Source organism: Sciurus carolinensis, chromosome 14 (assembly GCF_902686445.1).
Source record: "Sciurus carolinensis chromosome 14, mSciCar1.2, whole genome shotgun sequence".
Classification (NCBI taxonomy): domain Eukaryota; kingdom Metazoa; phylum Chordata; class Mammalia; order Rodentia; family Sciuridae; genus Sciurus; species Sciurus carolinensis.
In genome coordinates this window covers 71,667,776-71,690,755 of record NC_062226.1, presented here as the reverse complement: position 1 = coordinate 71,690,755, position 22,980 = coordinate 71,667,776, and the positions used below count along the sequence as shown (strand labels likewise).

The window sequence follows — 22,980 nt, the reverse complement described above, 5'->3', positions numbered from 1 at the left end:
GAAGCAAAGAAAAATTGTCAACCAGAGAAAGTTCATTTTTTTCCCAAAGGTTGGAAGTCAAATAAGAGTATGTTTGGGTGCACAATGTTCTACTTAACAAATTATGTTGTTTTCTTGCCTGTACCAAGTCACCTTTGATTATGCCAAAGAGAAAACTGAAGTTAGTATCTGCCAAAAGTCCTTTTATTGTCAAACAGTATCCCTGTTTGGATCCCTCAATGGTTACATATCATTCCATATCTTGTTGAATGTAGATTTTTTTAATTTTCTATTAATCATTCAATCATTTCATGTTATTTCAAATATTAATGATTCATCAGGGAAATGTCAGGTAACCTGGTAGTTAAAATCATTCCATCATGGTGACCAAATTATTTAGCAAGTCTGATTCTCTCCTTCTCCCCCTGCTCCTGTCCTGGGTAAACAGCTCCAGATTTTATTAAGAAATTGAACAGGAAACTAGGAAACATTTCAGAAATGTTGTTTCTAATGGAAACTCTAGATGTAGCATTTTTATTGTTCTTAGTTGTATTGAAAAACATGATTATAGTGGACTTTTCTAAATTCCTAGATAATTAATAAGAACTTACTGTGCTGATTATCTATGGCATGGTTATAGTATTTCTCTAAAATTCTCAGGTATATTACAAACCATTTGTCAAACTCAGATATCATCTCTTAAAAATCTAACACAGCATGAAATGATTATGGAATGTTCCTTTCTGTTCCTAATAGATTGAGCCAAAGTGTCCTTGCAGCTTATAGATGTTTTTCAGTCTAATATCATGGTTATTTTCATTTTTAAAAGCTCTTCTAACCTCCATATCCGTTTTCACAGATTCATTGCTTACTGTGACATAAATATAAATCACAAATTAAACTAATTAATAGACCCTTTGAAAGTGAATCAGTTTAATTTCCCAATATGTTTTTTCATACCCTCATCTTGTTCAACCATAAGACCTGCTGGTTTTAGAAATGGAAAGTTCATGATTAATTCAGACAAAAACTCTGTTTTGTTATTTATGTTGTGAGCCTGCTTATTTGTTTCTCAGGAAATGAACCAAAATGTCTCCAAATCTTAAATTCCTTCCTCAAAATTATTTCCATGCTTCTATTTCATTTTTCTGTAATATATGCTTGTTTTGAGTCTTTTTCTCTACTACTGCTTAATCTACGTGGAATGAAAGTTTCAAATATCTTAGTGAAACATTCTTTTGGATTATTTGATGCTGCCAATATCTCGAAAAATTTCACTTCCCATCAGATTCATACTAAATCTCAGTAAATAATGTCTATAAGTCAGGCAGCCCAGTTTCTTTCACATAATGCTTGACTAAGAGTTTAAATCCTCACCAATAACACAGGCTTCAATAGACTTGTGCTAAAATCGATTCACTCGTAACGAACTCTTGGTCTAGTCCTAACATCTATTCATTTACTTTTGTTATCATTCTTGAGTGGAACATTCTACTTTAAAATTTTTATCTTTTTTAACCAGTCTCTTAAGTACAAGCATTTGATGATAAATTCATCCACTCAACAAATGCCCCAGCAGAGACTGGGGCTCTTGCCTGCAAATGAACCTATCTTTAATACAAAGAGATGTGTGCAAATAGGAGCAATGAAGTGTTGGAATCGGTGTCCTAGCAAGCCTTCAAGCATAGTAGGCGCACAAAAGAAAAAGTGAGTGTTCCATGCTGGTTGTATAGAAGGGCTTCTTAAAATGGCCTATGTCGAGTGAAAGGCATGCAGTTAACTCACCAAGCAATGGGAAGGGTATTCCAGGAAGAAGGAACAAATGAACAAAGGCAGAGGGGCTAAAACAACATCAGGACCCTGAAAGGAACAAGTTGAGCTGTGCAGGGGGCATCAGGTGTGTGAGACAATTGCTGCTGGTTAGTGGCAGTGGCAGCAACAGGCATGGCAATGAGGTATAACTGACAAGAGAGACTCAAGAGAGAGCTGGAAGGGAATCCTTGAATGCCCTGCTAAGAATTTCTAGCTTTATATCACAGGGAATGGTAGTCATTAAAGCAATTTTAATAAGAAAGATTGCATGAACAGAGGTATAGGGAATAAAACGGAAAGGGGAGAGATAGGACCAGAATAAAGACTGCTGCGGTAAAGAAAAGCGCTGCAGAAATGAAGTTGCGACTGACTGAGCAAAGCCTGTGCCAGTGAGAGAAGGGAGGCCACAGGGAAAACAATGCTGTAGGGCACTTCTCACAGTCTGAAAGCAGACGCATTGGTCAGCACGGTTCACGACTCCTTGCTCAGCACCTAAACAGTGCCAGGCACAGCTGAGATAATCGATACATGAGTTCAAAGAGTCAATTCTGTTCAGATTCCTTTCTTTTAAGGGAATGCAAAATGAGAGGAAGAACATAAGCAGAGAAGTTGGTTGGCAGATAGGTTGAAGGGATAGAAATCAAGGAAATGCTGTCATTGTGAAAAATTTCACTTCCCTTCAATATGAGAATCAGAATTTCAACCATGCTAAGGTAATTTGTCCATAAGAGAGTGGAAGATATAAGATATCCAACGGAACTTTTTGTAACAAAACATTTTGACATTTCTTCTTTTGGATCTGGAAGAACACATTAATCTCCCTGTGTCCCATAGTGCTTTGATAAGATAACCAACCATGTCAAACAAGTATGAGAGTTACTCCTAGAGTACATGTTGAAAATACCAATTTTAGAGTGAATAAAAAATCAGACCATACTAAATCACCTATAAAATAGTTAAATTAATGCCTCTACATAATTCAAATTTTTTATTAAATTTATGTGGCTAAGATTTTATAAAATGAGCCTATCTTATATACACACATTATACATTTATATATATATATATATTATGTATATATTTCTTAAATAAATTTCAATTAGTGCTCAGTATGGAAAGACAGGTAAAAAGATATCACCTACCTACTGTAATAGGAAATAAGAAAAGTTTTAGTAATTTCTGGAATGTTAAAAGCAGAAACTACAGTTTCTAAATTACTATAGGAGGAAAGTACATACTATGAAAAGTTATTTCCATACAGAATCAAAATATATGAAAGAAAGGAAAAGGTAAGAACTCTGGAGGCAAAAATCAAAGAAAAGAATTTAAAAACTTTCCTTAGAGTAGCTGGGCCAAGAAATTCCATGTATACAAGTTTCTTTCCACACATATACTCACTGACATGTGTACAAGGATATTCACTGGAACAGTGATTGTAATGGCAAAAGATTGATAATAATCCAAATGCTCACTAAAAGATTGGTTAAGTAAATTTTGGTACATGCATATGAGGAAACTTCAGCCAGTCAAAAAAAAAATGATGCTCACCTCTAGGTGATTGAATGGAATGCTCTTCAGGATATAGTCTAAGAAAAGCAAAGTATAGAATAGAGAGCAAAGCTTGCTACCACTTGTGTAAAAGAAAGAAGAATCCTCTATGTAAATCATCTCTAAACTGGGTAGCATTGTTGCCTTTGATGAGGGTGCTGGAAAGCAGAAACAGGAAGAGTGAACTCAATGCTTATCACAATCTCTTTATACTCTTAGGATTCTTTATTACCAGGTACATATACTACCTATTCAAAAAAACAATTTTAAAGGCAAGAAAAGATATAGAAGAGAAATGATGAGAAAGTATAGAAAACAAATTAAGATGAGATATAAAACCCAAAAAAAAGTAATTTTAAATATAACTAGATTCTTGTTGGCAATTAAGAAAGAGAGAGCAGCTCTGATTTGATTTTAGAAAAAAAAATGTCTAGTCCTGCTATTTATAAGATGCAGGGATGGGTAAGGGGAGCCGGGCATAGTAGCACACATCTGTAATTGCAGCAACTTGGGAGGCTGAGGCAGGAGGATGGCAAGTTCAAAGCCAGCCTTAGCAATTTAGTGAGGCCCTAAGCAATTTAGCAAGACCCAGTCTCAAAATAAAAAAGGGCTAAGGATGTGGTTCAGTGGTTAAGGGTCCTGGGTTCAGTCCCTAGCACCTCCCCCCACCAAAAAATGCGGGAGATGGGAAAGGGAAGGCAGTGCAGAATAAATTCTTCAAAATCATGTTACGTGCATATATAAATATACCACAGAGAATGTCAACTTTATGCATATGTAAAAAGAACCTATCAAATGAGTTCAAGGAAATCTAGTAGAGTAGAGGAAGGAAAATGGGAGAGGGGAGGGAGGAAGGAAGGGAAAAGGGGGAGGAACAGGGAGTTCATGAACTGAAATAAAATTCCATCCATGTATGAGTTTGAACCCAACTACTATGTATAAATATAAAGCTTTATAAAAAAAGATAGACACCTGAAACAAAATGACATAAAAGGAATAAGAATAAATTGACTAAAAAGTCAACTTAAGACCACAGGATAAAAGTAGCTAAAGAAGCAAAAATAGAAGAAATGATAAAAGTAAAAAAGAGTATATCAATAATATCGATGAATAAATTTAAGAGCCTATTCTTTGAAATGACCTGGTTTTGATCTAATGACAAATTAAGAGGAATTTTTAAATGCCATATAATTCTAGACATAGAGGAGATTTTAAAAATAGTAAGTGAATTCTATGTACAACACTATGCCAGTGAACATGAAAATCTAGATGAAATGTTTGATTACCTAAGAAAGTATACGAAATTGACTCAAAGAGAGGTAGAAGTCTAAATTGATCAATTATAATAATAATTCCTTCAGTTCCTAAAAGTACCCCATATTATAAACATCCTCCTAAATCTTCCTTCATCGCATAAATTGCTCTGGAGTATAAGGAAAGAGAAAAATCTTCCCAACTCATGCTGATTGGTTATCGTGTCTCTGAGACCAATTCAGGCAAGACTGGAGACATGGACCAACCTCACTTACAAACACCTTTGCAAAGGACCTCAAAAAATGTTAGCAAGTAAAGTTTAGTGTTATTAAAGAATGCTACATCAAAACCAGGGAATTTTATATCAATATATCCTACTCTAAAACTATTTTGATCATATCACTACGAAATTGATTTAAGAATTCCTCATTTTTTGGCATCTCTATCAAGACTGTGGGTGTTAGAATGTGACTTCAGTTTTCTTATTGACTTTTTCCCCCAAAACAGAGATATAAATTGTGCAATTAATTTTTAACATTTTAATTTCAAATGAAAAGTTTTGGAGCAGCAAAGAAGACATAAAGCCCAGGTCAATCAAGGTGAAATTGTATGAATTCTGTCTTTGAGGTCTCCAGGCACCCCTTAACTCTCTTTTCCTCTTCTTAAGGCATGTTCATTCCCTCCAGTATCAGTCCCAGATCATTGGGGTCTTTGCCAGGATGGGGCATGAGAGGTAGGCAACCATTACCACCACATCAGTTTTCCAGGAAATCTCTGAAACCTTGGCATTTGAAAACCCATTTCAAGCTCCTTAAAAATAGCGGCACATATATCCATGTGCCTTCCCTGAAAAATCCTTTAGAAACTCTACATTTATGCGTCTTCCTTTCCCCAACCTCAAATCTACATGTGCTCTTAGGAAAAAGCCTGATGATCTTATATGTCAAGGTAAATGCATCTATTTGCTGCCCCAGAAGAATCTCCATCTAAAAAGTGATCTCTAATTATGCAGTGAAGTTCAGGCATCAGAAGAATGAGGTCAGATTGGCACCTCTGCCAAACCTATGATTATGCAAAAGCAGATTTCTGGGCAAATATAATAGAGTGGGGGCACCCTTCCAATTGACAGTCATTACCAGAGATGTAACTGTAGCCATAATCTGAATATAGCACACTGATAGATTTTGTCTCTTTCTAATTTTTAAAATGTTTTAGTTCAAATACCTATGAAGGCATTTCATCTTGCAATCTCTGCCTTATATTCATCCCAGGCTCTGACCTTTGGATATATAAACAAGTACAAAAGAGATAAGTACTAGTGTTATCTTCTTCCCTCCCCTTATTTCTCTCTATTTTAAATGCTGTGGTTTTAGAAAACATTATAACTAGTGAGACACATTCTACATTCTTGCTTTTTTCTTTTGATGTTTTCCCTTTAATTCTAAGAAATTTAACTTTCCAGATGAATTCTAGTATCAATCTATCAAAGACCATGAAAATATTTTTGGAATATTTATTGAAATTATAATTAATTCTATATTCATTTAGTGAGAAATAGCATTTTAATTATATTGTATTTTCCCATCAACCAACTTAGTATATGCCTCTACTTACTCTTTCCTGTTCTCCAGCAAAGTTTTGCACTTTTCCTTGCTGAGCTTATTTTTACGAAGATGACCAAAAAATTCCTTGAGAAAGATTAACCTTACTTTGTAATGCAAATTCTTCATAGGCAGAATGTTATGCCAAGTTTTGCTCCAAAATCATCTGATAGCCTGGTTTGGGCTAGGAATTAGTGATATTTAACCACATTGTTTTTGTGCCCTTCAGTTGGTGGTAGGATAAGATACCCCTCTTGTGTGTCAGGGACTCATTAATGAATATTATTCTTTCCTGGGGCATTTGTTCTCCAACCTTCCTTCATAGTGAGCCTTTTCCTAATGAACACTTCTTCAGAATGCTGCCTGTGCCTTATAATACTGCTTCTCTTTGTCTCCCAAACCTGAATACTCTTTGTCTCTATAATCTTCATCCTCTAAAGTGGCAAAGGAAGGGGCACACTCAACCTCTTCATGTTAGAGGGTTCACTTATTATTTCAAACACAAGATAAAAACTCATCTTTTGGGGCTGGGGAGATAGCTCAGTCGGTAGAGTGCTTGCCTTGTAAGCACAAGGCCCTGGGTTCGAACCCCAGCACCCAAAAAAAAAAAGTCATCTTTTGCTGCCCAACATGGATGCCTGGTATTTCCTGTGTGCACATTAAAGTTCCCTCCCAGAAACAAGCTCAGGTCTTTAAGTGACCCACAGTAAGTGCCTGCCTACAAATAACATTTCTCATTACTTTCTTCTAATGTCAGAAAATTTATGGTTATAAGAGGAATTATTTAGCATCATACAAGTAGAGATTATTCCCAATAGTTAGTTTATGATATGGGTAACAGTTGTTAATAACACCTGTTCTAGAACGAGTCTCCTAGTGTGCTCTCTCTTTCTATCTGTCTTATCTCTCTGTCACACACACACACACACACACACACACACATACACACACACACCAGCAAAGTTCCCACAAATATTAATTCTTCATTGCTATCTCTTCACTCTCCTCCCTGTTATTCTTCCCCAGATAATAACTTTTACCCCTAGATTGCCAAAAAAACATGTTATTGGATTGTCTATTTTCTACTTCTTACAGCCTGGATGTCAAGTTACTCTACAGGAGGTTCAAGGTCATTGAGAGGACTGGAGGGTCAGAGGCATCACAATGTTGAAACTCTTGAGTAGCAACTGCAGAGGATAAGTGCAGTGATGGTGTATTGTGCACTGGGGACCAGTTACTAAACAGCACACTAAATAGTTATTTTTTAAAAAAATTTTTAGAGGTTGATAGACCTTTATTTTATTCATTTATTTATATGTGGTGCTGAGAATTGAACCCAGTGCCTCACACATGCTAGGCAAGCCCTCTACCACTGAGCCACAAAATATTCTCAATAAGAGTTCACATTTTAGTTTTCCCATTTTTGTAAATCCTGCAAGTCTTAATTTTAAAACTGAAATGATAGAAGAGGACATTTTACTTGATCTCTGGTTTCTTCTTGTAACTGTAATCAATTCTATTATCTAAGGTGATTGTTTGGAGGCTACTAATGCTTCTCCATCTTAATGAATTGCAGTGTTCTAGTTGAATCCTTACTATATGTGCTTGCCCTCTGGTTAAGAATCTACTTTATAGATATTAAAATAGTCTCTGTTTAGTTGTGCTGTCATTGATTTACTTTCTCTTGTGGGGAAAAATAAATTGCTAATGATCATCTTGTCTTATATTGCAGATTACAGTTTTTCGAATGGGATCAGAAGGACACCAGGACATTGATTTAGCTATCCTGACAGCTTTACTCAAAGGTAAAAGAGTTTCTGCATCCATAGAGTACAAAAATAATTAAAATGTAATAATATAGCAACCTTATTTCTCCTATTAATGGGTATAATCCCAAATGCTTCCCTGACACATTCAGTTATTGATAACATGAGGAACTCTCCCATAAGACACTGATACTGCTATTAAGTTCTGGTAGAATAGACCCATTACAGTGTGACTCAATTTTAATACACTATGATCCAAGTCATATCCATTGAATCAGAAAAATATATAAAGAAAAAATTTGAAATAATGTGTAAGACTCAGTTATCCAAGGTCATTTTCTAATTATTATTACCATATCTATTTTCAAAAAACACTCACTATGGCATCTGTGTGTGTGAGAGTGTATTTGAATATATACACTAAAATGAAAAATTAAAAATCATTAAGGGGAAAGAAGAAAGAAATAAACCATAAAAACATATTAGGCTACTATACTGTTTCAAGGAAGCATTAAATTCAACCCTAAACTCCCTGCAGGTTAAGGCAAAAATAGAAATACTCTGGGCCGTGGGATTTCAGTTCATAAGGTGTGTTTGAGGGGCTGGGGAGATAGCTCAGGCGGTAGAGTGCTTGCCTTGTAAGCACAAGGCCCTGGGTTCGATCCCCAGCACAAAAAAAAAAAAAGAATGAAAAATACTCCATTGTACACATCAGGTGGGTTTGTCCTATTCTCTATTTCCAATGTTACAGACATCTCACTACCTGTTCTCATCTTTGGAGACATTTCCCAGAGACAAGCAGTTTCCTCCAGATTCTGCAAATCAAATCCCATCCTTGATGAGCCTTAATAAGTATATACATTTGACCAATAATTTTCAGTGTTAAAATAAATAAAACAAAGTTGTGACTGCTCAGTTCTAAAATTCAAACTGGAATCACAGGACTAAACAAAACCATAAGCCATGTTGGAGATGGTTCTCATTAGAAATGTCTCCTCCAAATGATGTATTGTGCAGAGGAAAATGAGGGGTGGGCAGGGAGCAGGGGAAGGAAATAAAATAGAATGAGACAAACATCATTACCCTATTTTACTGTATGATTACACAGACAGCGTGATTCTACTTCATGTACAACCAGAGAAATGAAAGTTGTACATTTGTGCACAATAAAATCAAAAAATAATTTTAAAAAAATGCTGTACTATACACTTCAGAGTTTATTAAGATGGTAGATTTCATGGTATGCAATTTTCACATCAAACTATCATTGGTAATTCACTTACTCAATATGTTGTCTTTATGTTTAATTTTTATAAATATAGTGTTATAATGACAAAAAAGAAAAAATGTCTCCTCCATCCTCCCTCAGTGCTGTCGTGTGCCTGCTGTGGTGTTTATCACCTGACTGGTCATTAACTGTTTGCAGCCTCCCTAGATTAAAAACTCCTTGAGAGCAGAGAATGTGTCTTGTGCATTACTGTACTCTCAGCACCTTGCACAATCCCCGACACTTGAGCATTCAATCAATTTTTGTTCAATAAAGAAATTTATAGATTACTCAGTGATTCAGCTTTAGATTCAGTATTCCAAAATTAAACCTCAGAATAACATTTCATTCAATTTTCCAATCCAACTACTCTTCTTCCACTATTAACATTTTCTTGAAGACCTGTCATGTTGCAATCTCTGCTAAACTTTTACAACTCCTAAAGCCATTAAATATTGCAACGACTATGTGCTATCGAAGATATTTTTAATCCCCATTTTGTAGATGAGATAAGTAAAGCTACAAGAGGTTAAGTAACTGGCTAAAGTTACAATGCTAATTAGCTAACCTACAATTAGGCCCGAGTATGTCTTACTCTTTACTACACCACATATGAACCCTTAGACAATAGAGGCTATGAGTCTTATGGACACTCTGCAAAGGCATATGCACATTCATTCAAAAATTGTGATCACATTTCAGGAGATTCACAATCCTATAAAATGTATTATGTATCTCAGGTCAAGAATTATGGTCCAAAACATTCCATTTCAATGAACTAAAAAATATAAACACTGGACAGAAGGATTAAGGGGCTAGGAACCATGCATGGGCTGAGCCACAAAACATACTCTAGGCCCCACTCTTCCTTGGTCATAGACAAAAACAAAAGTTTAAAGCAAATAACTCATATTTGTTATTCTTACATAAAGATAAGAAAACACAATAATATTGATAACTAACATTTATCGAGTATTTGCTTTATTTGTCAAACACTGTGTTAGGTGCATCCTATATATAAATTCATTTATTCTTTCTTTTTAAATATTTTTTAGTTGTTGATGGAACCTTTATTTTATTTATTTTTATGTGGTGCTGAGAATCAAACCCAGTGTCCCACATCCCACACACACATGCGAGGCAAGCACTCTACCACGAGCTACAACCCCAGTCCTCATTTATTCTTTGTAACAGTTCAGTTACCAATTTTTCACAAGATTATAGACAAGGAAATTGAAGCGCAGAGCAATTCAGAAACATGCCCAAGTTAGCCAGTAAATGGTAGAGGCACTCCAACTACGTAGCCTCACATAGGTATGCCACCAAGATATCCCTAACCCTTCCATAATAGAAAATGAAACGCATTATGATTCTGAAAGAAAATCGTAACAATTAGGGAAGTGGTCTAATTATCAGTAAAAATAAAGTGACCATCATCTTCAAATGAAAATATTTCTTTCCCTTTCACCAATTGATGAGATTCCAAATTATGCATCACCTTTAGATGAGTGTTAGAATTCACTTATTTTATTAAAGAATCATTGTTTTCCAACTATTTTGAGCATGACATACAATATGAAATACACTTCATACCATCTCCAGGCAGTTACACATATGCACTTGTAAAATTGAAATTTAAGTACTTGAAATAATATTTACATGGACATTATGCAGTGAAATTTAATATTTTCTATTTTAATATAGTCTATTCTGCTGATTGTATCCCACTAAATTGATTTCATGATCTACTAATGGGTCGTATCCTGCAGTTTAAAAAACACCACCATAAAAGATGAAAGGAAATTATTATCGCTCTAAGAAATTAACATTTCTAATCACTATAATGAACATTACTTATGCAGCAGTTGAGCTAATGGGAATTTATGCCATTAAAAGATTATGGTGTGTCAACTCTATTTCACAAAAACCTTTCAATGCTCTCAGATATTGACCCAATTGATTTGCGAAGGATATCAAGCACAATATTTTTGCTGATTTCTTCAGAGGCCAAGAGCATACAAACTTCTATCAGTTTTGAATTCTTAAGTTTGTTATATTATTCTTCTTAAGTGTGTTTCCTGGGCATGTAACAGGGTTTAATTGGACTTTCAATTATCTAATGCCCGGGAAATCTTGGCAAAGTCTAATTTTTAATTTTGAGAAATCAGAAATTTATGAGAAAACCAGAAGTTAGAAGAAAGAGGGAGTTATGAAATTAATCACTGGACCACAAATTCAGGGCAAAAGAAAGAGGAAGGAAGGAAGGAAGGAAGGAAGGAAGGAAGGAAGGAAGGAAGGAAGGAAGGAAGGAAGGAAGGGAGGGGAGGGGAGGGGAGGGGAGGGGAGGGGAGGGGAGGGGAGGGGAAGGGAAGGGGAGGAAAGAGAAAGAGAGGGAAGGACGTAGAGAGGGAGGGAAGAAAGCTGAGAAACCAGGTGGTGGTAGGAAAAATATATCTTTTCTGATCCTACTGAGTTCTATTTTCTTGGCTCTGTATATTATATATTAGAGAATGCTCTTTAGATAATACAGACTTACCAGGTTATCTATTCAAAAATCAAGAGAGAAAGGAGACAAAAAGAATGCTGCTCCAGAGAGGCAAGAGGCCCAGAGTCCCTTCGAATGATGACCTGGGATACTTTTGACAATAAGCAATGTCACATTGTCCTTCACTCCAGGTAACTGCTCCCTGAGAGTGGTGTTCTGAATCAGAGACTGTGCCTCTCCCCTTCACTAGCCCTCTGTCTCCCCTACCACAGAAGCACTAGGGTGGGGGTCAGAGTAAAATGCAGGATGTCCAGTTAACTGAATTTTCAAATAAACGAAGACTAATTTTTTAAGCTTGAATATGTTAAGTGGGACATTCTTATCCAAAAAAATTATTCTCCTGAAATTCAACCCTCACTGCAAGTCCTGTACTTTTATTTGCTAAATCAGACTACCTGATTCAGACAAGGTCTGATGCCATTCATACCTCTGACTTACCCCTTGAGAGGTTTCATAAGAAGAGTAACTCAAAAATCTAGGGAGGTACCTCATTCCTCTATCTGCCCCTTTCTCTCAGTCAACCCTGACTAAGCCATAGCACCCAGAGAAGACTTCCACTGGAGAGGACCCCAAACTTGCTTCAGTAAACTTTTTGGTGCTTATCAACTGCTCTCTCAGCATCTTGTCCTGTCTGCATCCATCACACAGTGGCATAAACCTCATGCTGAGAGTCTCCATCAAAGACAGCAAATGAGTCCCTGCGCCCTTTCTGTGAATACCATTATCCCCAATTCTTTTCATCTTTTCTTGTATACCTTGGTTTCAATAAATAAAGTCAAATCTCAGAAGCCAGTGCTCATTCACCTCCACACTGGATAGTGTCACGTGATAAGCACTGTCCTCCATCACTGAGAAGTTCTTTTTCTTTGGATTTCATCTTCAATGGTAAAGAAGCTCACCCGAGACCTGGGAAGAAAGTTCCCATGACTGCTGACTTTTTTTTCTGTAAAGCATTTTTTTAAAAGCTAAAAGAATACAAAAACAATAAGTTCCTTCTCAAAACTGTTAAGGTCATCAAAAACAAGTCTGAGAGATTGCCTAGAGGAGCCTAAGGAGACAGGTGACTGAATGTAACATGTGTTCCTGGATGGCATTCTGGAGCAGAAGAAAAGGGTGGTATCAGGTTGAGAATGAAGGAAGTATGAATAGATATGGACTTAACTTTTTAAAAAATACTAAGAGAAAAATAAGAAAGATATGTTATCATATGTTACGGATCTGAGCAGGAGACATACTGTAGTCAAGAATCAACTCTTTCATGTCAAAAAAACAAAAAAGGAGATAGCAATTTATGGAATTAATTGTAAAGGTCAGACATATATAAATTCAAAGGACTATGACAGGCACAGGCAGTATCTATATAAATCACATAGTTATGAATAATAACTGATCATTATCAATCTTGGAAAAGACTAGAAATACCATTAAGGAATCTAAGCAAAAGGTATAAGAATGCTCAACTAAAAGAAATCAAATGTATGAAATCAAATTTGTCTATGCACTCATACAATCATTTCAGAGATAATTATCTAGTTCTCATTTCATTATATGCATTTCTGTTCCTCAGACATAATCAGTGACATAAATAATAAACTAATGACTAATGGATATGTGGAAGACAACTTCTTTCTAAGATATGCATTTATTAATTTGTTTAAAATTTAAAGAGAAAATTTGAAATAAATATTAAAATTCAAAAATATTAACCACTATGTTCTAGCTTTAGAAAAACTTCATGAAAACTTATTGTCAGTTTGATTAGATAATACGAAACAATGAAAACCACTACAGTCTGACCCATATTCCTTTAAAATTGCATGTTTGAGGGAAAAAACCTAAGCCTGAAACATGGGTGGATTAAAAAAAGAGAGAGAGGCAATGTGTGGACTGGGGATGTAACTCAGTGGTATAGCATTTGCCTGGTATGCATAAAATCTTGGTTTCAACCCCCAGCACTGCGAAAAAAAAAAAAAGTTCTTAAGGTTTTGAAGCTATGTCTAAATGCATGTCTCCCACCAACTCTATTCACAAGAAAAATAATCATTATTAGCACTGATACCATGGGCAGTTAATTTTGCTACCTAACTCACCTTATTTTAAAAATGGTTTAGTCAAATCCTAGTAAAACGCTTTTGGCATATGTTATAAAGGAATTCATGTCCAATAATTCTGTGTACCAGTTAGATTTCATAAGCAACTAACTTATCCTGGAGTGTTACTGGGAACACTTACTTAAATTTACCTTGTTTAAACAGTTTATGAATAAGTTTTACAGGAATTCATTATGGTGTGCTTGAAAACAAAAATTCTTTCTAAATTATTTATACAGTCTTTGCCACCACCCCTCTTTCCAATGGGTAGTCATGCATGATTGCTCTCTTTCTAATGTTATTATGTTCTTAATCTAGTACTAGATATCCTAGAAAAAGGGACACCCAGGTTGACACTTTTATCACTTACATGAGATGCAAAGTTACTACAGTTCTTAAATATTGTACAAATGGAAGGAGATAAAATTTGGTCCAAAAGAGAGCTACAAGGTCAAAATGTATGACATTTTCCAACTATTTTTAGACATAAAGGAAAGTGCGCCATTCCCTTGTGGAATAAACTGTGCTCAAATGTGAAAAGATTTCAGCTAGAAACTAAATCCACTCAGTGAGGATTATAATGTAAAGTTTTTCCAACAGTGTTTTTTAAGCCTTCTCCAGTCAGGCTACTTTTAGTCTTACTTGGGTCCTTTAACTTATAGACCAATCTTCCACAAATGCACTTGTTTCTTGCTTGTCCATTTTACTCCTTTATTCAAATCACCAGTGTACGTGTCACAGAGCAAATTGGTCATCAGGAATTGCAATCCAGGCATTAGCCCCCCAAAACCAACGTCTGCCACTACCTCATCCCAAAGCTACCCTGAAACCAAAATACCCACTTTGACTTTGCTACCCCCATGCATTTTACAGACTAGGAAATTGAGATCAAAGTTATCCAAGATCATTCTGCAAATCAGTGGCACAGTCAGAGCTTAAATTCCAATTCTTTCACTTCTCAGTTTTCTTTACACTGCCTTCATGAGGTTTTGGGGGCGGGACATTCCAAGATTTCCCATGTTTCTGATGCCACAAAGATATCAGGCACTTGCAACTAGGGCTCCAAGAGGATCCCAAGTAATTAACAGATCTGAACATCTATATGCATAAAATTTTCAGGACATATACCAGAGCCTTAGATGCCAGATGATGCAAAATGTTTCAGTGAGGTAACCAGGACGACCATAGTTTCACGTGATATAATGAGAAATACTAATGTGATCTGGTGCTTGTTTTCTTCTCTAAATTATTATCAGTGAACCATTACAGTACTTGGGAATTTTTTAGTAACAAGTAACAGAGACACAATTTAAACTAGCTCAAGCAAAGATAGATAAATGGAATTGTAAGTTTGCATGACCAGAAAATCTAAGGGTAAGCTGAGCCAGTGGGATCTAGGACTTGACTGCTGTCGTCAGGGTTTGTCCTCTATCCCTTAGACATTAGCCCATACACATGTCAGAGAAAGCAACCACCAGTAGTGCCAGGCTCACACCCAACCAACTGGGAAAAACACCAATTAGAAGGAAGCATTTTTCCTGGTAATTACAACATAAAGGTCACAGGGAGGACTTGGATTTGCTTGCCATAAATCAGTGCCCGCCCCTGAATTCACCACTGTGGAAAGAGAGTTGGGAGGATCCCTATAACCATGGAAAGAGAGATGTGGTCAGCTCATCCATGGTCAAAGTCATGGGTTCCCACAGAGATTCTACAATCATAAAAGAGGGAAAGAAGATATGTTGGTAAGACCAAAAGCAAGTAGAAGAAACCCACATCTCTACAGTTATATTAAAAGAAGTACTGAAGAGTATCAGATTTGCTCAAATGCAAGCACCCCAAAATCAAGTTCCAGAATAAAACTTCCATGAACAAATTCCCCATTCAGCTCCAATGACTACTATGTTCCAAGAATAAATTCTTCATTCAGTAGACAAAACCAGGAACTAGGTCACATGAATACTAATCAGGGTTCACACACTTGTCTAAGTCATATTTAAAAAGTTTATGTCAGGTAGACCTAAATAGGTCACTAATTACCATTATTTACTATAGTGCTTTATTATGATGATAACTATTTCCTTTTATAGTTTTAATGTCTATATTTGATTTTTCTGCCAAAAATTTTAAAAGAAATCACATATTTACCACCTTTTCCCCCTAAGACCAAAGTCTTCCCCACTCATCTTCTCCCACCCCAGGCCCCACTACCCTCAGTGTGGCACTTACCATGGTGTGACATAAAACCAAAGGTGTGTGACACCTTATAAGACAATGATGGTCATATTCAAAGCATTACTTCCCTTTGCCTAGAAAATTTGCTTGACCTCACTGAGCCTCCATCTCCCAATCCATAAATTTGAGGACAATAATCGCTCTCACATAGTCATCATGACAATTTTAATCTAAAGCATTTACATAGTACCTGGAAAAAAATCTAGTTAATAAATATAGCCTGAAAAGATGACGCTGATGCCAAACTGGAAATGAGGAACCACATTGGTTTTGCTCACAGCAAAGTACTCAATGCCCAGCCCAGAGTGGGAATTCAATATATATGTGCTCAACTTATGAATGAACAACCCACAGACTTTGGAATCAGATGAGACACATTTTCAAATTCTAATCCTTTACTGACTGAGGGCAGGTACCTGCATTATTTAACTCTTATGAGTGAGGAGGGAAATCAATGGTACCATTTTCCCCTGGGTTCATACAGGGGCAGCTAAGATGGTTATGTTGGAAGCTCTTTGAGAACAGATACTCTGCCTTCTTTATGGTAAACACAATACTAGCATCCTCATTCCCTTTCCCTTCTAAAGAGACTTAAAAAATTCCTAGGGCACCGGGACTTTCCCCATGTCCAAAATCCATCAGAATTATAAAAGATTAAATTTGAAAGGACACATAAATTTGAAAATAATGAAAATAATAATTTTTTAAATCTGGGAAGACCCTAGCCTTCATGTAAGGATCCAAAATAGAGCACAAGAAAGGAGTTTAAGCTAGAAAATGGATGGGCACATGCTAAGCCACCTTCAGATAAAATTAATTTTCATGCAAATCCAAACAAGTCTCAGAACAATAACAGGGGCCAAGACAGATAACAAATTCAGACATTTTGGTCACCTCCGAAGGAGAAAGCAATAAAGGAACTTAAATCTCTTAATCCTTTTCATTTGTATAATGCTTTACAATTCACATTTTTCACAGAATTTTTATCAGTTAATCTTCGCAATAAATCTGTGGAATGGTTACCAAATAATTTATCTCCAAACTGACACTTTCCTGGGCATGAAACTGGGCAGTATTAATAATTATACCAGAACAACTAGAATAAGCCAAAAATGTCTAGGGAAACTAGAAGGTCTGACCACTCTGGCTACAAAACCACCTTCCAATTGGGAAGTTTCTGGAGGAAAGGGTTGATGTCATTTTTGCCTTTGTATCTCAGCAAACAGCATAACTCCTGACAAATGGTAGAAATTTAATAAATATCATTTATCAAGAGAAGTGAAGCTGATCCCAGCCATGTCAATCACTAGTCTGTTACATCAACAACCCAGATTTGAACTGCAGCCTCCCTATCCCATCACTTGAAATGTCAGTAAGTGTTGGACTCCATCTTCTCAAGTCAACCGTCCACACCCAGCAGGGCAAGTCCTGCACCCTCCTCGGGATTTTTGCAAACTCCTGACAGACTTATGTTCTCACGTTCCTGATTGAATGTGTCATTTCTTTTTCTCATCATAAGTCAAAATGTAAAACTCAACTCTACCACAGTTTCAAAAGGAAAACAATTTACTTATACAAAGCATTTGATGAACAGTAGACTCTTCTAGAAACATAAGGATAGGAAAGAGGCCTACTTCTCAACAAGGCCAACAACTTCCACCTGAACAGCAGGCATCTCCAATGCTGACACCCTTTGACTACTTCACAAGAGGGGGTTCTCATGGATCCTGCACCCTGACTTTCCCAGGGTCACACCACCCCACGGGCTCCCACTACACATAACACGCCTGCTCTATTATTTGCCTCTTTTCCATTGTTTCCCCTTAAGAATGAAACAAACTCTCTTCCCCTTTCAAATAGAACAGTTTCTCCCTGTTCTCGGATGCTTGGCTCCTACCCTCAAGGCCCAACAACTTTAGGGAACTTTGCAAGGTGTTTTTGCAAAGATAGTCCCTGTCTAACTAGAATCTGGGTGGCAATTCATAAGGCAAGAGTGATTTCTTCAGCTCCTTTCATCTGTGTGGTAAGCAAGAGAATGGGTTTGGGCTGAGCCTCTCCTCAGAGGATGAGCCTATGGGTCCTTTGCTCCAGAACCATAACCACAGCAGGAAAGGTGCAGCATGTAGACTTATGTGCTTGCCAGGACATGGACACCGGGAACCCCAAGTCTATATGATCTTAGGCCATTCCTAGCAGATTTTCAAGGTTCTGGTTATGTCCACTAGATTGCCTCCTTGTAGAATTTTAAAGCTGGGTGGAGCCAAAGAAATCCAGGAAACTGAGAGGCCTTTGATGCTGTCTAGAGAAAGAACTGGAACCCAGGTCAGTAGATATCTATGCCCATTATTCTTTTCCTAAACCAGGCAGCCAGTTCTGATGACAGGCATGGTCATCTCTGGTCCCTAGTTACACAGAAACTAAGCATCCTTTCACTTGGTGATTTGTGTGTACCTCTGATTTGGCAGGAGGACAGAGTTCTATGCACTCAGTGGTCTGCCCACTAAGTTAAGAGACACCAAGGCTTGGAGCGACTCTCAGCTTGTACAGAGCACAACACTACAGGCTTCCCAGCAGGGCTGTGGGATCGCACTTTCTCTTTCTTGACTTGCTTGAGAATATGAGTCAACATCATTTGTTAAATGAACCATTGCCTGGTCTTAATTACATAATCATGCAGATTGGCAGCAGCACAAATCTGAAAGGAATAGTTCACATTAATAATAAAAATAATGGTGATAACAATAGTTACTAGCATGTAACAATAACAACTAATATAGAACTGACTATGTCTAGGAGTATTAACTAAGTTATTCCTCACACTACCGCAATGGGGCAGGAACTATTACAGTACCACCCCATCTTACAGTTGAAGAAACTGAATCACAGAGAAGCTAAATTCTTGGCCAAAGTCACACAGCTAAAAGTTGATGGAGTCTGGCATGAGCCCAGGTTGTCTGAGTCTAGAACCCTTACTCTGCATTCTGAATATCTGTGGCCAGGACCAGATATTGATAATTAATAATGTCACATTTTTGACATGTTTTGGACAATCACTGATCTAGCTTTTTCTGGGACATGACAAAGTACACACGTACTACCAGATAAATATGACCTACTGAACAAAGATTTACTCTCAACTATTTATTTAGTTTAATTAATTTTTTAATTAAATTAATTATTAATTTATTTAATTAAATTAATTTATTCTCCTCTCAACTTCTCTAAAACAAATGTGTGAGTTCTTCATTAAAAGCATTAGGACAGAAGATGTAGACGTAGACAGAAGACGCCCTTATTTCTCTCCTTGCATATTCAAAGTTAAATATCCCAGACTCCTTTGCAGAGAAATTGGGACCATGTAACTGGGCTGTGACCCATGGGCTGTGATCAGAAGTGACATTTACCTTTCTAGACCTGGAAGATGAGAAGCAGATAAAAGGATGGAAAATAGTCGACCAAAAAAAGAAAGAAAGAAAGAAAGAAAGAAAGAAAGAAAGAAAGAAAGAAAGAAAGAAAGAAAGAAAGAAAGAAAGAAAACTGATACCAAGGAGGTATCAAGCCGACTTACACTTCAAAAGACCCAGAAATTGAGACATCCAGAAACTCAGCAGGGGAAACAGAAGGGAGGAAAAATACAGAAGTATTTGTTGTCTTTTTTAAGAAGCGGCCATGTCTTCTTCCCTACTTTCCACAGTCGTCTCCAATCAAAAAGAAAAAGTTATTCTCTGAAGGGAGTAAAACAGATTTTCCGGTCTAGGGGAAACCAGGTGTTAAATGAGGGCTGGGTTGCTGTTCTGAAAAGAGACTGTGGGAAAAGACTAAATAAATTTTAATGCATATTGAATGCTAAGACCCTTCTTATTTCCCCTATTTGGTTCCCAGTACTCTGGCAGTTGATTCTTTATCTCCCAAGCAGGAGATTGGAAAAAACTTTAAATTACAGAGAGAGAGAGAGGGAGAGAGAGAGAGAGAGCGCGCGTTTCCAATGAGAAAAAACAGGTCACATACAAAGGACCAAGAGCTTGACTGCTTTAGACTTCTAAACAACAATGCAGGAAGTTATCATCCATTTGCAATTCCTTAAAAGTTCTGAAAAGCGTTTATTTAAAATTCAGACTTTTAAACTTAATCTACCAGTCACTTGTGAAAGCAGAATAAAGTTGCCAGGCAGGAAGTACCAAAAAATCACTCTCAGCAGAAACAATTTCCTCCATAAACCACTCTAGGATGTGCTTCATCAGAATGAAAGAAGAAACAAAACAAAAGAGAAAATATGAGACACAAGAAGCAGGAGCCCCCACACAGGATGCAAGTGAATTTTGAAAACCCCCTGGAAGAAGAGGAGGAAGGAACACCTAATGTGACAGGCTTAGGAGGCAAAAGCAGGAGCTGGCAGACCTTGTTAAGGCTTCAGCCTGGAACTGGTATCATGTCACTTCAGCTGCCTTCTATTGGCTACTGCAAACAGCAAAACCAGCCAGATTCAGGATGGAAGGAGCTACCACAGGAGCTCGAGTCCTGGGAGCTATAGTTCCTGGAAAACGTCTTCAAAGATCTGCTACCACAGAGGGCAAAAAAATCAGCTAGATGAAGTGCAGTGGTTGCCTCTGGAGACAGAGGGATGGGGTGATGACACTTGTAATTTTAATAGCAAATCTTAGAGGAATAGGCAAGTTTGCTCTGCATTTTACATTAGTAAAAATAAGAGTATACGGTCCCTCTATTGGCTGGTACTCAAAGAAAAAGACAGAACGAGTACAAGAAGGTAAGAAGAGAACAAAAGGTAGGAAATCATCAATGCAATAATTCCAGGAAATGTCTCAAAACTCCAGGGCGTAGGTTTCTATGGAATTCTGTTAAAAAATAACAATACAGAAGGTGCAGGTATTTCATTTACCTAGCTATGTGAATGAATTCCTTTTGTCATATCACACGTAAGCAGAACATCCTGACAAAATTTTAGATGTTTTGTTTTTACGCCCTCAATCTTACATTAATAGCAGGATTCTCAAATTTGCATATTGTGCAGGAAACAGAAAGGAAAGACTTAGGAAGTATTGCTTCTTGTGCTGCACTAAGGGCACAGTAAAGAGGACTCATCCATTTAGGTGTGTTGGCAAAAAGAAGGAAATAGCACGGTACTTTGTAATGTTATTAATCATGAGCCATATAATTTCACTTCTACTTGCCTATGTTGTTAGGACACAAGGAAATAGTGGCATTATTTACTGTAGAAACTCTCATCAAATATAACCAGGTAGCCAAGGTACATATTTAAATACCTGACTGACTGTGAGGTTTTTTGTGTAGCTTTGGTTCATAAAAGTCTAAAATCACAGCTCCAAACAGGAAACTAAGAACACTTCTTCAAAGTGAGTAGTCCTTGCACAGAAAAAGCAGGCCCAATAAGCAAGAGAAAAAGCAAAACAAGTTTAATTACCACTTCTTGTCATCCCTAGACCCAGCAACTAAGAAGCAAAGGGACCCAGGGGAGGGTGGTAACCCAGCCCTCTCTCCAGGCAGTGCACAATCCTGAGAGGAATAGGGGCCTCCATTCTCTGAGGAGCATCGACCAACCTAACTGATTAGGTCAGGTGCCACAATCCCACCAGCTCCTTGCTTCAGATTCCACTAGAGAACTTCAGAGTGATGTCCTGTTGCACCACGGAACCTTCAGGAAAGTGCCATTTCTAATTGGGGTGGAAGGTTCTTAATAATGCCTAGAAAAGAAATGCATTGGAGAATGAGATTGATTAAAATATGTTAACATTCAAATACAAATACAACCTAATGAATCCCACTAATAAGTATAATTTTTATTTTATTTTTCTCAAATTTTTTCATTTTTTTAGTTATACATGATAGTAGAATGTGTTTTGGTTTCATTTGTTTGTTATTTCCACAATCCGAGAGTGCTAGGGATTTGGACCCGCGACTCCAGCATGAGAGGCAGGCTCCTTACGGGATGGGCTATATGGTCTGCACTTAGAATGTGTTTTGAAGTATAATATATACATGGAGTATAACTTCCCATTTCTGTGGTTGTACATGATATGGAGTTACGCTGATGGTGTATTCATATGGGAACATAAGGAAGTTATGTCTGATTCGTTCTACTGTCTTTCTCATTCCCATCTTCCCTCCTTTGCCCCTACTCCACCCTGTCCAATCTGGCGAACCTCCCCTTCTTTTCCTGCCTATTGTGAGTCAGCATCCACATATCAGACAGAACATTTGGCCTTTGGTTTTTGGGGAGTGCCTTATTTCACTTAACATTATAGTCTCCAGTTCCATCCATTTACCAGTAAATGCCATAATTTCATTCTTCATTATGGATGAGTAATATTCCATTGTGTATATATACCACATTTTCTTTATCCATTCATCTGTTGAAGGGCACCTAGGTTGGTTTCATAGCTTAGCTATTGTGAATTGAGCTTGCTATAGATATTGATGTGGCTGCTTCACTATAGTATGCTGACTTTAAGTCTGTGGGGTATTTGCCAAGGAGTAGGATAACTGGGTCAAATGGGAGTTCCATTCCAGGTTTTCTGAGGAATCTCCATACTGCTTTCCAGAGTGGGTACACCAATATTCAGTCCCACCAACAAAGTATGAGTGTACCTTTTTATAAGTGTAATTTCAATGCACCAATAAAAAGAATATCCTATGTCCATGGTCTGGGACACTCATGCACAAATATCAACCCAGGCCTCTTTAATTACATTCCTATAAAACAATCACATTCTTAAAATCCAGATATAGCATCTGCATTTAAATTCAGACCCTTGCATTGCAATAAATCTGCCTTATTGTGTATATAGCTTAGCCCTGCAAGCTTCAACTCACTCAGGGGAAAATCTGAAGAGAAAAACCTCATGAG

General features: G+C 37.1%; 1 protein-coding gene across 17 annotated transcripts in view; it reads left to right on the top strand.

The window, feature by feature from the left end:
• Trpm3 (transient receptor potential cation channel subfamily M member 3) overlaps positions 1-22,980 on the top strand; it is a 522,169-nt gene that overhangs the window by 380,872 nt on the left and 118,317 nt on the right. For all 17 annotated transcript variants that reach the window (XM_047523941.1, XM_047523940.1, XM_047523938.1 and 14 more), the window contains one exon: positions 7,927-7,999. In XM_047523941.1, coding sequence (XP_047379897.1) covers positions 7,927-7,999 — 73 coding nt within the window. The remainder of the gene's footprint in view (positions 1-7,926; positions 8,000-22,980) is intronic.